Genomic DNA, 16,133 nt, shown 5'->3' on the forward strand with positions numbered 1-16,133 from the left:
TAGGCTACGTTTACATTTTGTCCTTTGTAATGCTTTAAGAGTTTTGTCCACTTGGCTTTAAATTCTGACTACAAATCTGAGAAAAGCAACAATACTTACTAGAAGAACTAGAATCACAGGCCCCTGATAAATGTAGTCTATGTACTTCCCAGGTTCCTTCCCGAACCAGCATCTGAAACACAGAGGACTTTTAGCGTGTACTCACAGCATAGATAACTATTTAACTAATATATATATATATATATATATATATATATATATATATATATTAGTGCTGCACGATTAATCGTATCGCAATCGTGATGTCAAGCCTACGCGATTATGACGCAAAATGCTGCGATTTTATATTAAATAAACAAATTAGCTCAATTAACGCAGCATCTGTGAATTTTTGCCATCCTTTGGCTAGTGTTACATGATCCCGCTCTTATTCATGCAAATGCTTTTAAACCATTCATGCGCGATAAGACAAACAAGAACGCGCTGTCAGTGAATGTCCTCATGACACACACACACACACACACACACGACCCACAGATAGACACGCGCCAGTATCAAGTTCTCTTTCGCTGTAGAACGAACACACATGTATGCCAAAATGAACGCACTGCCTGTGAATGTCTGACTGTGACGCACAGAAAGACTCGCGCTAATATCGTGCGTGCGCACAAAACAGCATGCCAGAATACAGTTCTCTTTCGAGCTTGAACGAACAATAACACACTATTATGCCAAAATGTCTTTTTGTAGAGTAACTTCATAACGAACTTTCCCAGCAAAGTGACTAAACATAATAAGTAACACACCAGATTGGCTGGTGATTTGACGGTGTTACCCGCCACTGTTGATTGTTGTGTTGGCAGGTGTTAATCTCAAACCCTGGTTACGTCTGAAAGAGGGTTTGTGCTGACCGACGCGAGCTGTACAGTTCACTTGTATTACAGCTGCAACACTAAAGACATACAATAGATGCAAACTTGTGTCCTCAAAATGAACTACTGTTCAGTGGTGGGCAATAACTAAGTATTTTTACTTTGTTACTGCACCTAAGTACATTTTTAAAGTATCTGTGCTTTATCAGAGTATTTTTATTTTGGGAAACTTTTACTTCACTACATTTCAAAGCATAATATTGTACTTTTTATTTTGCAACATTTAATAAGAAATGGCCGCACTCAGAGACACATTAGCAATGTCTGATAAAGCTGATGCCTTTAAATGAACCTCTTTAATCAGTTTGATCTCGAGTCAACAGCTCACTGACTCAAATGATCCGGTCAGAGCAAGTCTCCAGCTCATAATTCACTGAATTCTCAAGTCTGACTCACGATGCAATGATCCTGTGAGATTGAGTGTGTGTGCGACTGATGGCGCGAAAAGTAGGTTACTTACTAATGCCCAATTGAGGATTTATATTGTAAATGAAAATCATATTTAGGCCACGACTGTCAGTTGTTTGTGAACTAAATCTGCTATAAAAGGCGAGTTGTTTAAGCCAATGAATGTGCAACGTTACCGTCTGAACAGCGTTGGTTTTAGGTAAAAACTAAACATAACATTAAAGGTGCTCTAAGCGATGTCACGCGTTTTTTAGACCAAAACATTTTTTGTCACATCCAGCAAACATCTCCTCACTATCTGCTAGATGCCTGTCCCCTGAACACACTGTAAAAAAACGCGGCCTCTGTAGACAACCCAGGCTCCACAAACGACAAGGAAAACAAACTGGCCCAGCCTGGACCACAAAACATAACAAACAGTGTTCAGCCAATAACCGACGAGAGTGATTTGGGGGTGGGGGGTTAGTGCGCGTGCACATGAAGGGAGGTGTGGGGGGTGGAGGAGAGAGAAGCATGAAGAGGGGAGTTAGCTAGAGGAGAGACGATATTGTTTGACAATACTTTGAACGTCAACAAGAAGTGGCGTCACCCAACATCGCTTAGAGCAGCTGTAACACAGCACAAAATAATGTAACTTTCACTACATGTCAACAAGCAGTCATTAGAGTTTTAGTAGACTGTCTGCTTAATACCTGCTTAATATCCGCTAACTCCTTATTTTGATGCTCCAAACAGACATTATGCTGACTAAAAGTAACTTTGCAACTACATGCCAACTTATTCTACTAATCCAAACCTAGTTGACATGTACTTGGAAATTTATGAGAGTTAGTCGACAAGTAGTTGTAAAATTACTTATAGTTATAGAATGTCTAAAGTAGACGATCAAAATAAAGCATATCCAAGCATACTTTATAAAAAAGTCTTAAGTATTGACAAAATACATGCAACGCACACACAGGTATACTAATAGTACATTGATATTAGTATACTTAGATCATAGAGTATACTTGGAAAATATGCTGTACTTAAACTTTATTTAAGTTTTAACTTGAAGTACACTTTTTTGTAAGGCTCCTATGATTTTCTAAGTGATCAGATATTATTTTAAAGTCCCCCTGTGGTGAAAATCCAGCGTTTAATGTAGTTTATATGTCTATGTGGTGTTTTTAATATGCTTTAAGACAAACCATGTGTAAATTCATAAGTCGACAGCATTGCTGAGTATTTTCTCCTTAAAACTGCAGTGAACCAAAGACAGTCTCAAAAACACGCTTTGAAATCGCTGGTGTTTCTGACGTCACAAACTACCTTGTAACCAATCAGATCAACGTGTGATCGTCAACCAGTGGATCTCTGAGCTGAGTGAGTGAGTGGAGGCGGGGCTCATTTGCATATTCATAGAACCGCGCATACTAAATGAGGCAAGGATGTTGAGTTATTTCTTATTATTATGTGGCACCAACGAAACTGCACAAACTCCCCGGCACAGCACTCTGGTTATATTTAAAAAAAATTCTTCCTACCTTAAAATATCTTTTAAGGTAGGAAGAATTTTTTTAAAATATAACCAGAGTGCTGTGCCGGGGAGTTTGTGCAGTTTCGTTGGTGCCACCAATGGCGAAGAAGTTACAAACAGGTTCTTATTCTTACATTAGCTAACATAAAAAACATTAACATTTATTTCTTACATTATTATTTTTTTTTTACATATTTCTAACTTCTCTTTCTGTTTTATAAATATTCTGCGTATCTGGATTCAAATCACAGGCTCATTCATTGACATATTTTGCATATACTCTACTCTACAATTACTCTACAATTACCCCGTCATTCACTCCCATCACAGGTTTATTGCACTAAGCTTATTTCTGCAAATCAGCAACTTACTGTTCGTTTTCGTTGTAAAGTTTTCCAATGGCCCACACTATAATTATCGGACATGGTATACCTGAAAGAGAGAAGATTGCAAATCACACTTCACAGATAGCAACTCCAGAAACATGGAAATTAAATCATATATAACCAGTCACCATGAACCACTGGGAATTTATAGTGATTTTGTTTATGCAAGTGGAAAGAGATGCAACATATTACCTTAGATTAAGTTTAGATTGTAGACTTTCATAATTTACATATGCATATTTGCAAATTACATGTTCAAGTTGGAACACCATTTACACTAGCATGATAAAGTAGCCAATACTATAATATTTGTTTATGTTTATAATAACATACTAAACATAATAAATCAAGACAAAATCTAAGTGTCATTGCTTATGCAGTTCTATACATTTTTATTTGTATATGACATATTACTATATAGCCTAATACATTAATACAGTAAAAAAAAAAAGCATATATCTTTTATTACAAACTGTTGTTCTGTATTATTGAACAGGGTATTAGTCCCTTGACTCCCTTCCTATTATGGCCATTAGTCAATAAATACACAGCCGGCGTCATGATCATGCAGCTTTAATTTAACAGAGCTGAGTGCCGTCATTTCAGATGTACTGTATTTCATTTGGATGTGGCTAAAACTGATATCTGAGTGGGTGAGTCGTTTGCTTTGTACAGTAATTAGTCCCTCTACCTCCACTAATTCGTTGGACTGACTCATGCCGGTTTGCGTACTGTGTGTGAATATGACAGACGGGTATTATGACAGTGAAGAGGTATTGAGATCATCATGAGTTTCGGCCTGGCCTGTTCCTCCAGAAACACTGTTATACTGCACTGGGCAAAAGAGACGCTGCCTCGCTGAACAGTGTAAATGAGGGATTTATACAACTTTCAGTCTCACACCTTGCAATATGTTGTGTACAGTTAATTGTCTTTTTGGTTTGTTTGTTTTTTGGTGTCCTCAGAGAAAACAGCACAATATGCATCTTATAAAAGAAAGAATTGGCTTATATCTGGCTTTTTTTTCCAACAAAAAAACAAACAGTAGAAACAGTGGTTGAAGGCACTTTATGAACACCAGAATACAGTTGTCAGTTCTGTATCTGAGTCCTTAATACGGTTACGTTCACACACAGTTCAGTCATTTACACGAGTGACAACCATATTCTATAACCGTACACACACCCGTACATTTACAAAATGTCCTTGTCAATCCCACAAGCTGACAGTGTGTTCGTGTTGGCCTTGTGATCCGCTGAGCTCTCACAGTAAATCAGCCAAGCGACAGAAGTAACCGTCTTTTGACTGAAGTGTAATTTCCTATCAGCTCTCCGACAGCTCTGAATAAGCCCCAGAATCCTCTAGTCACACACACACACACACACACATTTAGCATGCTTGCAAACATTACGTGGTACACTGACTCCACAATAATCTCTCCAGCAGTTTGAACACTTAACTTTTAATTGTATTAGTGCCATAATAATAAAAAGTACTTGCGAGTAAGTTTAGATTACTGCGGTATTTCCAAATCTCCAACTGCTCGTCTCCTACTGGGCCAAAATGCAGATGCCAGATTTCTTCACAAAAGGGGGGCTCTTCATTGGCTGTCTATTCAATTCAACTCTAGTGTGTGTATGAATCTCCACAGCTGAACTGCTGCGTCCGTTCCCCTTCCAGAAGTCTGAAGGCTGGAATGCACTACACCACTTTTGCTCCGATTTTTGCAGATTTTGTGCGTTTTGAGTTGACAGGATTCACAGAAAATCAAATAGTGTACGATGGGCACAGACTCCGATTTTCTACTTCAGACTTTGATTCCATCCAGTCGGAGGACATCAAAACATGTTTGATATTTTGAGCTGATTGTAGAACACACACAGTGTATGATGCATCGCTAATAAATACTGATCATAATACAGTCATAATACGCTGACCAGACAATGGAAATCAAGGGTGTGAAGTCACAAAGATCGAGAAAAAAATGGAGATGGCTTACGAGATCGGGTAAAGACAAAAAAAGAAGGAATAATGTTCCATCCTGATCCCGGATCACGAGCTCGGCCCTTGACGAGTGACGAGTGATCGTGCTAAGAGGATATAGATGGAGCCGAGAGCTTCCGCAAGCCATGCATGAGATACATGTGTTAGAAAACGCAGAATCTGCCGTTTGTTTAGTAATTGTTTGCAGCAGTTTCAGTGTATTCACACAGTGGGGTTAACTCACTTCACTCCCAGGACGAAAAGTACAGAACATCACTGAAGAATGCGTCACGGGTTTCTGTCCAGTGTAGTGTAGTGTAGTGTATGATCCTCTGTCCTGTAGTGTATGATCCTCTGTCCTGTAGTGTATGATCCTCTGTCCTGTAGTGTATGATGACCAGCTTTTCTCTCTCGCAGATGTTTAAAGTCGTAGAGCGTATTCCAGTCTTAAGATTTTGAGACCAGGGGCCTCATTTATAAACGTTGCGTACGCACAAAAGAAGGCGTACGCCGCTCTCTACGCAATAATTGGTATTTATAAAAAGCAAACTTGACTGGAAAATGTGCGGTCCTTCACGCAAACTCTGACCCAGGCGTACGCACAAAAACGGGTGAAATGAGAAATGGCGACACCGTCGGCAGATGGAAGAAACACGTGAAAGTGTGTGAAACTGTAGACCGTTGTGTAAAAGAAATGGCAATACTGCCTCTCATAAATAACATGAAGACTTCACAAAGCAAGTCTTACAATTAACAGCCTACACGAACACCTGTTTGATTGATCTGCAGTGTAAAACAAACAAAATCAAATGAAGATTACGACAGAAATGCAAATTAACACATATTTGCAAAAAGAAGAGTGAAATATGTTCTGCAATAATATTGGCATGTTATGCAACTAATCCTCATAACACATCTGTAGCTTGTCAGATGCAATCAAATGGATGGTAATAAAATGCCATGATGCCATCACAATGCGGAATGATGCACAATGGCTGATCTTGCGCTCTTGGTTTTCCTCTCTGTTTGCCATGATTTCGCAATCGATGAATATTAACTTGTGGGCATTTCACGGACTATTTATGGGCAACTATGGGCGTGACATGAAGCCGCAAAAGCTGTGCGACATTTAGAATTGATTGTGAGTTATTAAGGGAAAACTGCGTAGGATGTGCGTGCGCACGGTTTTATAATCAGAATATTTCTGTGCGTACGCACGTCCTATGTTTCATCCGTACGCCACTTCTGACGCAAATCCTGTGCAAAGTTTTATAAATGAGGCCCCAGAGCCTTCTTCTAGGCCCACACTCCAGACTCACTCGTAGAGGGGATCACGTTTTTTGATTAGCACCCTCCCTAACTATTTTTAAGTCACTTTTAAAAATAAACCTTTTCTTCCTGGGTTATTAACATCTAATTTTACTTATTTTATTGTGGTTTTCCGTCAGTACTTTGTCTTTTAAGCGTTTATATTCTGATTTGATGTGATCTTGTAGTACAGCACTTTGGTCAGTCTTGTGGCTGTTTTTAAATGTGCTCTATAAATAAACTGACCTTGAACTTGAACTTGAACTACTTGATGATGTGACAACAAGATTGTTTAAGCAGATATATGCCATCTGTTAAAAACAATGAAATTTGTTGCCCAGTTTTATGGCAGGGCCCCTCCTATAAATGCGTGTAAAGTAAGTGTGACCCTTCAAAGAGCACTGAACTTGGCATTGGCCTGACATGGAATAACCCAATATCAAAGCCACCAGCCAGAGCTGAGAGGTGGGATCTAAGACTTCAGAACTGAATACCGAGAAGGAACTGACAATCCAGCTGGCTTTATTTCCAGACATTGTGTCTTGCATGAGAAAGAGCACAGAACAAGGGTATCAAAGTAGTCGAGGAATAGCCGAGGAATATGTCAACTTCACTGCACTGCAAGCAGCGCCGAAGGCCATGACACTTGAAGAGATTGAAATAGAGACAAAAAAGGAAGCTGTTTTTCAGTAGGTCTGCTTACACACAAGAAACAATTAACACTGATGAAACCAGACCCTGAAGAGAAAATTACACAGGGAATGTAGTCAAGGAGAACAGAAACAGGTGTGTGGAAACTAATCAACAGCCGGGGAAACTAACCCAGAACTCAGGCGAACTGAGTGAAAACAGAACATAACGTCATAAACACGTTACACATTACAGAACAAACACTAGGGGAGCAACGGTTTTTGGTAAATATCGAATCGTACCGTTCTCCACCCATGGTTCGGCACACTTGCACTGCGGTTCATCTCAAATCTGACGACTCATATAATATGGTTTGCTGGAAGTATCATCGTGTTAACAGACAGAGAGAGTTCGGCTAATTTATGTGTCTGACGATGGATTCGTTTCCTGGCTTCCCAATACGTAACCACAAAACGGCCATTATTACTCATGACAGAGAGCTGGTTTGGTTATATAATAACAGCAACACGGTTATTTGTTTTGCGATCATTCTGTGCATTCATTCGTGTATCATGTCATACAAGGTTTAAATGATTTAAATAAACATATCAAAAAGTAGAACATGTGATGTTGTAGCCTATTTTAGTTGATATCACTCTTACCAAGCTCTGATTTCTGAGAGACGCACGGAGATGTCAAAGCGGCTATTTGATCTGCACTCGATTCATTTATATAGCTTACAATCATTCACTTCACACACTCACTGGGCCCTATTTTAATGATCTAAGCTCATGGTCTAAAGCACACGGCGTAAGTGCACTTAGGGTGTGTGTCCGAATCCACTCTTGCTAGTTTAACAAAGGGAAAAAAAGTTGATGGTCTAAAAGGGTTGTCTCTATTCTTTTAATGAGTGCTGGGTGTGTTTTGGGCTTTACGTGAAATAAAACAATCAGAGTCTCATCTCCCATTTGTGCTCGAACCATGCCGGATTCGCTATTTACAGGAGGGAATTTGTATGCGGAAAGACTGAATGCGTCTCCAGAGAGCAAACGAATCTGAGAGGTTAAAGCTGTGTGTGTGTGTGTGTGTGTGTGTGTGTGTGTGTGTGTGTGTGTGTGAGGTTAAAGCTCAGACCATCTATGGGACAAGCCGGATTCCACCACACAATAATCATCTTTTACATTGTAATCCTTTTATTTTTAATATTTGGCATGTTTGTGTGCTGCTGTGTGCCTGTGTGTGTAATAAGCAGAGTGTGTAATAAGCAGAGTGTACACACGTTGTGGACCCACCTATAGATGCACGTTACGCGCTCTTTAAATAACAAAAACAATATTGCGCCATTGACTTTACACCAGGTTTCAGTTGGTCAATAATCTATTTCAGTTCCTCAAAACGTGCCAACAATGCGCCAGAACACACACCTGGTTCTCAGACCAGCAGCCCATGGACACAGATGGGCACAAATGCATTTGCTATTTAAATAACGCGGCGCTGGACGTGAAAATGAAAACTGCGATGGGCTGAAACTAGCAAAACACACTTGTTTCGGTTCCTCCCTATCCAACTTCCTCCGGGTGTATGATAGGGCAAAGAACTGTGTAGTGATTTTAGGTTTAAGTAAAATTTCATGCTATCCCCTGCCTTACCCGTTATCCAGCAAACACAAGCAGTCACTAGCAGCGTTTCCATTACAATATTGCGCAAATCTTTTGCGAAATTTTCTAAATGTCGATAAAAAACTATTGTGAAATGACGGCGTTTCCATTTACCGATGTTATGCGACTGAAACGTCATTTTTTCCTCTCGCAATAATCATTCCAATAATCATGGCAACGGATGTTGGTGGGTTTACATATATCTTAGTCACCGCACTAGCCATTATGTTTATTGGAAGGAGACGTAGGTGTGTATTCAAGCATTAATGGCGAGGAAAGATCTTTATACTGTGAGCGGCTCATATGAGGAGTTTCTGGAGTTTCTCCCTCATATCTGCTTCAAGATCTTGATAAATTGTGGCATTCCTTTGTTGTTTAGAATACAGTATTCCCGTAATTCTTTCAAGAACTCTAATTTTCTGTCCAAACACACCAGGTGACCTGTAAATGTGCAAAAACTGTTTCCATTGCAGTTTTGATAAATATTCCTGTTTCGAACACCAGCGTAAAAACTCAACGTGTTTCCATTGGGCGTATTTTCAATTCGCAATTTCAATTTGCGCAATTTGAAGGGTTATGGAAAAACGGCTAACATGTCAGCCGAATATTTGTTCTATTATTCTGCAGAATTATTTGTTATTCGTTTTGAGGCCATTATCCGTGCCGTTCGGAATAAGATACTGGGCTTCGGGCAGATCCCTAGATCTGAGGTCGGCAGCTGAGGCTTCCCAGCCGGAGGGCTGTTCCTGATCAGATGGCCCAGAATGGGAGGATCCTTTGGGAGGATTGTGTCAACCTGCAGAAATGCATTTGCCTTTTCTCACACTGTCCTCCAGATATGTTAATCCAGCCATGTTGATGGGTTCAGGGTAACAGCAGATCATCTGTATGTCTTCTTGCTTGAGCTCTGTGCAGTGATGCCTTTCTCCAGTCTGTGCTCTGATTCGGCAGAGCAGAGGTAGATATGTTCGCCTCGAGTGAAGCGACCCAGTGCCCTTTTTAGTCTCCATTATCACTATGAATAAATTCTCCGAGCACATACGTGTCCCACTTGCATGCCTTTCCGCCAATAAGTCTGCTTCCAGCAGTTCTTGTGAGAGTGTGAGAAAACAGTGTGCACATTCTGTTGGTAGCAGTGTCGTATCAGTCCCACATTTGGTTCTCAGATCGGAGGACCGTCCTTGAGAGATCAGATCTACTTTCCAAGGCTCAGGGCAATATGTGATATCCCCAGCCTAAGATGTGGAAACATTGGTTTTGATCTTTGATAAGTTCTGGGGTCTCATTTATAAAACTGTGCGTAGGATCCTTCCTAAAAGTGTACGTGCGCCTGAAAGCCAAAAATGGCGTACGCCAAAAAATATTCAGACTTATAAACCGTGTGTACGGCAGAACCTGCGCTGAATTCCCTTTATAAACCCCAGTCAGCGGAAGATTGTGCGCACATGCGTCTCCTCCCCGAAATAACCATATATGAGCTTACAACGCCTCGTTTTACTGTGCATATCCTCATCTGCATATCATTTGCATATGCATATTCATCCACGTGATGCCATGTTTAACGGTACAAGACATTCGGAAAATATGAGATACGGATGTGCGTCACATTACATTGCTAAAAATAATTTAGTAACCTATCCCTAAATAAATCAAATAGTGTAAAATACATTTCAGAGAAAGTTTTTCTTAATCTTTTCCACTGGCCAAATAGTATTTTTAATTGCTTTATATTTTTAATGCATTATTGATCATTATTTGCATGAAAATATTTTCTCAGACCATGAGAAAGTTCTGCTATTATCACGAAGGCTCTATGCTTTCAAGTGGTGGATATTTGCATCGTGATGCAGAGAGAGCATTTGGACCCATCGCCTGTCGGATGAGTTCTGGCGTTCCTTCAGGAGAATTGTGCTGTTATAATTAAGGTGTGTATGTTATTGCTGCTGAATATGCACCAGGTGGAGTTTTGTAGGGGAGGCATTCAATTGTTCCTCGTTTCATGCATGGGATGATAAGCCTAAGAGCAATCTGTACTGCTCGTGTTTGCTCTGGGAACTTATCTATATTCCTAGAAGGTTTAATGTTCTCAGCTCAAACCAGTTGAGTCAGCCTCTGTTGCTTCTTCTCAGTCTATCTTATCTAAGTGTGCGTCTTTGGAGGATATTTGTGTGGAAGCAGACTGGGCCTTTCCGCACACTTGGACGCGATTATTTTATATTAGGTGTCCTTATCTACTATGACTACAGAAAAATAAGCTCAATGTACTTCTTGTGTTCATACTGAATTGCAAAACTCTGGTGCTGCCAGTGGAGTGGGAGACGGGTGAAGGTTAAGGTTAAGGTTAAGGGAATGTCGACTACTGATGCAATTACAGAAATAAACTACATCATGCAGGTATTTATAAAAACATATAAGCAACAGTGTAAAACATGTATGTACACAATAAGTGCATCGTATTCAATGATTAATCTAAATGTTAATACATGGTCATTAAAGACACCTAATAAAAAGTGGGACCACATGCACTCATTGGCCACTTTATTAGATCACCTGTTCAACTGCCTGTTAAAGCAAATCACATGAGAGCAACTCAATGCATTTAGGCATGTAGAATGATCAAGATGATCTGACACCACAGTCTACCCGAGTATTGTTTCTGAACATGTCCTTCCCTTTATGACCACAGTGGACCCTCTTCTGATGGCCACTTCTAGCAGGATAATGCGCCATTTTACAGTACAAAGCTCAAATCCTGTCAAGAAAATCTTGAACATGACGATAAGTTCACTGAACTCAAAGAGCCTCTACAATCTCCAGATCTCAATCCAGCAGAGCAGCTTTGAGATGTGCTGGAACAAGAGATTCGCATCATGGATGTGCGGCCGACAAATCTGCAGCAACTGTGTGATTCGATCATGACAATATGGAGCGAAATCTCGGAGAAATGTTCCAGCACCTTGTTGAATCTGTGCCACGAAGAATTAAGGCAGTTCTGAAGGCAAAAGGGGGTCCGTGTGAATGAATGAATGAATGAATGAATGAATGAATGAATGAATGAACGAATGAATGAATGTAAATATATAAACAGTAAATATATATATAAAATTAAATATTAAAATCAAACATATGTATGTACAAACACACACAACACATTTATAAGGCCACCCAGAGTATGTGATTACGTGAGGTTTCGGTTGCTCCTACAATTTGTCAAATTTCATAAAAAAAAGTTATTGATGAATCATGATTTGTTTGTACAAGCGTTCACAGATTTGTCTTTTGCTTCCTCATCTTCCCCTGTCTTGGTCTGCCTCTGGGGCTCAGAGAAGAGTTAAGACTGGAATACACTGCAAGGCTTTTGCCCAAATATTTGCCCCAATTTGCAATCCGGGCAAGTCAGTGCTAGTTAAATAAAGCTAAAAATATGAGTCTGTGCCATCATACGCTACATCATGTTTTCTCCCCATAATCTGCAGACTGGCTCTGATTTTCAACAGTCGGGCTTGGCAGATAAACAAAAAATTGCGTAGTGTATGATGGCACAGACTTCATCCAGGTGGAGGATATTAAACATGAGATTTTGAAAATACCGTCATGATTCAGTGTAATTACGGCCCAAGCCCCGGAGGGTCAGGCCGAGCAGTGACGGTGCTGTAGCCCCTACTGTAAGTGTTGTTTTTTCATATTATTGTTATTATTATTAGGGCTCCACTATTACAGTAGCCACCAGTCTTTCACTACTCCTGCTTCAGATTTGATCCAGTTCTCCCCGATATGATCAATGGACCGAGACCTGACTGACAGGATTGTCCGCTTCAGGAAGGCCATGTAAGCTAACCTGTTCGTTATAGTTCACTTGACTAAATTTAAAGAGAGAATAATGGTCAAAACAGCATGCCGCTTATACAAAATTATGTTTTCAAGTGTAGCTTAAAGTGTAAGTTGCAGGTTAAATTTTTCACGAAGATAATGCAATGTGTTTATTAAACATAAAGATAAGAACCGCCCACCATTGTTTTTTATACCAAAATGCTGATATAATATGAAAAGTTGGCACTTTTAACAGTGGTTTTAACCGCTCCCGCTCCCTTCCACTAGATGGGGCGTGACGTCATAAGAGGAACTCACTAGTAGAGTTACCGGCATAGTCAATAGTACGCTAGCAGCTATAGATGCCTTACATAACTTCAGAAAAGTTGGTTGTATGTTTTATTTGATAAAAAAAATGATGGATAAAATAACTCAATTATAAACATACTCGTGTGTGCTGACTTCAAGGGGACCGTGATCCTGCCTGAAATGAGAATAAGCTATTCGCAAAACAAACGGGTTCAGGCACGTCAGATCAGCCGGTCGCAGGTCAAGCTGTTCCACTAAACAAAACGCGTTCACCTCACGGCAGCACACACTCTCCACTGCTGATTCAATTGGGTGGCGTAGGCCACACACACACAGTGATGGGGACATCGATCTCTCTTTTTCTTTTCTGACAATAAACATCGCTAATTAAATCGTGAGAAATTGATAACGCGTGGATTGAGGAAGGGTATTACATGACGTTTGAGGCGTCGATGAGACTATTGATGCCTGTGCAGTGTGTGCATCTCTAACGTTACAGCTCTGATTTGGACTGACTTACTTGTTCCGTTATATTATCCGGGTTAAGTTTGCACCAGGCTAGACTTGCTCTAACGTAGCTAACGTTACTCACCTGGCCAACCCTCCACTCATTCTCCTCACACCAAGCATTAATAACTCTTTGAGTGCCATGGCTCCCCTCTCTCACGCCTGACCGGTTAAAAATTGTAGGGCTGTGGTCCATAAAGAATTTGATGGTTTCCCACATCCTCAGTCGTTCTCCAAATAGCCACAATACAGTAGGAATCTAGCAGAGTTTGGGTTGCGAGTTCCTCTTGTGACGTCATCACCCAGTAACTGAAAAAACACGCTACCTTTGAAGAAACCCCAATAAATGTTATTTTAACACATTTTAAGACAGAAATAATTAAATATATACATGTAGAGCACTTTAATTTACACATTAATTGGCTGTGGTGGTTAACCTGCAACTTACACTTTAAGGCTGTCAGTAGATTAAAATGATAAATAATGATGGCATTTTTTGTAATTAACGTGATGTAAATTCGCTGACACTTGCCACAGTTTCTTTCAAATCATACTGTCAATATTCTCAGTTTTTTCTCTATTTCTCCAAGGACAATAGCTACAGACAAGCCACAGCAAAAGAGTTATGCGTCTCTGTGGCGAACGAATCGGCTCAGTGATTCAGTGACCAAGTTGCTTCATTCCAGAATGAATCAGCCGTTCTGAATGAATCAGTTGAATGAATGCTTCTATGAATCATTCATTAAGACAGTGATTTGCCACAGCTTACAGCGGTTTTCATTTCATTATTAAAAACATATATTATTTTTCCCCTTCTTTCATTTCATTTTTTCTAAATTTAAATTTTTATATTTAAATTAATTTAATCTCATAACCATTGAGATTCCATTAAACACAATCCATTAAAGGCACAGTATGGCATTTTTCGCCACTAGGGGTCGCTAACCTATTTACAATAACAAAGGCGTAGTTTGATGAGCAACATTTGCTAAGAATTATGGATCTTGTCGTCAACGTCAAGCCGACTGATCTAATAATGTTTATGGATGACTGAATACAGATGCTTTTATCATGACTGTGATATGAAGCAGTTCGGGATTGCTAAGAGACAGCTATCAGCTCCAAACCGCTCCAAACGCGACGCGAGTCCCGCAGATATAAAAGGAATATTCTACCGAACTACACGCAGAATTACTACTCACAGGTCAGTTTATCAGACAAATTAAACTTGTGAGGTAACGCAGCGCTGTTTCACTTGGTCTAACTTTACACTAGCACACTAAACTGCATTTGAATGTGTTGAAATGTATGTGTTAGTCTGTCTGTATGAGACTAGCAGTGAGCTAGATCAACATTAGAATAACACACAGATCATATTCTAACATTTTATCATTGTTGAACTATAAAACATTGATTAGTTTTATGTAAATGTGCTCACCTGTTTAATAAAGTACATGTAGGAGCGGTCGAAGTCTCGGACGTGGAGCTCTTGTTTATATACTGTCTATGGGAGCTCTCGGCATCTCGAAAACACCGCGCTGATATTGATTCTCGTTTTAGTTCTCCTTTTTTTATCCAAAGTCTGCTTGCCATGGTCCGTAATGTTTGAACGAAACAACAACAGCGTGCAGATAGACATTGCGAACTACAAAGTTGTCCGCGTCAGTCGCTTTGGTTACTATCAGAGGGCTCTGCTTCATAGCTCTGGTTGCCATGGCAGCACGAGCGGAAACCAGGGACAACGCGGATATGACGGCATTGGCGGCGACAAAACGGAAATAAAGAAACGGGACGTTTCTCGAATTAAATTACAAATTTCTCCTGGTTTGAAAGTTGTTGGAAACAGTCGGGATAATGTAAGTACACAACTAAAAAAAATATATAACATAGATATAGTGATTTTTGCTATTTTTAAAGCAAAAAAGTTACATATTGTGCCTTTAAACATTAATCTCATAACATTATTAATGCAGTTGTTATTGCAGTGTAAATGCATTATGTATACATTAACATGATTAGAAAAGAAATGCCCCTGGAAGACAATTTAAGGGGTCAAATATTGGCCCTTAGTGGGAAAGTTAATTTCTGTCTGTGATATTCCATAAAAAAAAAATACATAATCAAAGTTAAACATATGACATTTATTATAAAACCAATGCAATTAATGCATCACACTTGTGAATTTACCTTCGACTGTTTTATCTTCAAAAAATGTTGTATAATTGTTATTCAAAATTTTAATAATAATAAATATGTACTAAAATAAATCATATGATTATTATTATTAATATTACAGTATAAATGCATAATTAAGAAAGCTAATCATTTCTGAGGGGAAAGTAAACAAGGTTGAGGCCAATATAAACTCCACTTTTTTTCTGTTTGGTATTTTGACTGGACTTGCTCGGTTCAGGTGCACTGCGACTCGAGTCTTGCTCGAGACTTGAACACGTGAGACTCGCCTAAGACTGACATGACACCTTCATAATCATGACATGACACAAGTCATAAATATGACGGAGGTTTTATGCATGTTTATGACAACTGTCATTAAGTGTCATTCGCTCAATTATGACATTTTTTTATGCAAATATGACATTGTTTGAGATGTCTTCGTTATGACAACTTGACATAAACCAATACATCATAACCTGTCATAAATATGTCATAAACATGACATAGG

General features: G+C 39.5%; 1 protein-coding gene across 1 annotated transcript in view; it reads right to left on the reverse strand.

The window, feature by feature from the left end:
- The window catches only part of LOC311087497 (corticotropin-releasing factor receptor 2), a 79,035-nt gene that overhangs the window by 26,634 nt on the left and 36,268 nt on the right, over nucleotides 1–16,133 (reverse strand). The window contains exons 7-8 of the mRNA XM_084120827.1: nucleotides 3,231–3,291; nucleotides 100–172 (exon numbers count right to left, since the gene is read on the reverse strand). Coding sequence (XP_083976953.1) covers nucleotides 100–172; nucleotides 3,231–3,291 — 134 coding nt within the window. The remainder of the gene's footprint in view (nucleotides 1–99; nucleotides 173–3,230; nucleotides 3,292–16,133) is intronic.

Source organism: Abramis brama (assembly GCF_963993115.1).
Source record: "Abramis brama genome assembly, chromosome: 7".
Classification (NCBI taxonomy): domain Eukaryota; kingdom Metazoa; phylum Chordata; class Actinopteri; order Cypriniformes; family Leuciscidae; genus Abramis; species Abramis brama.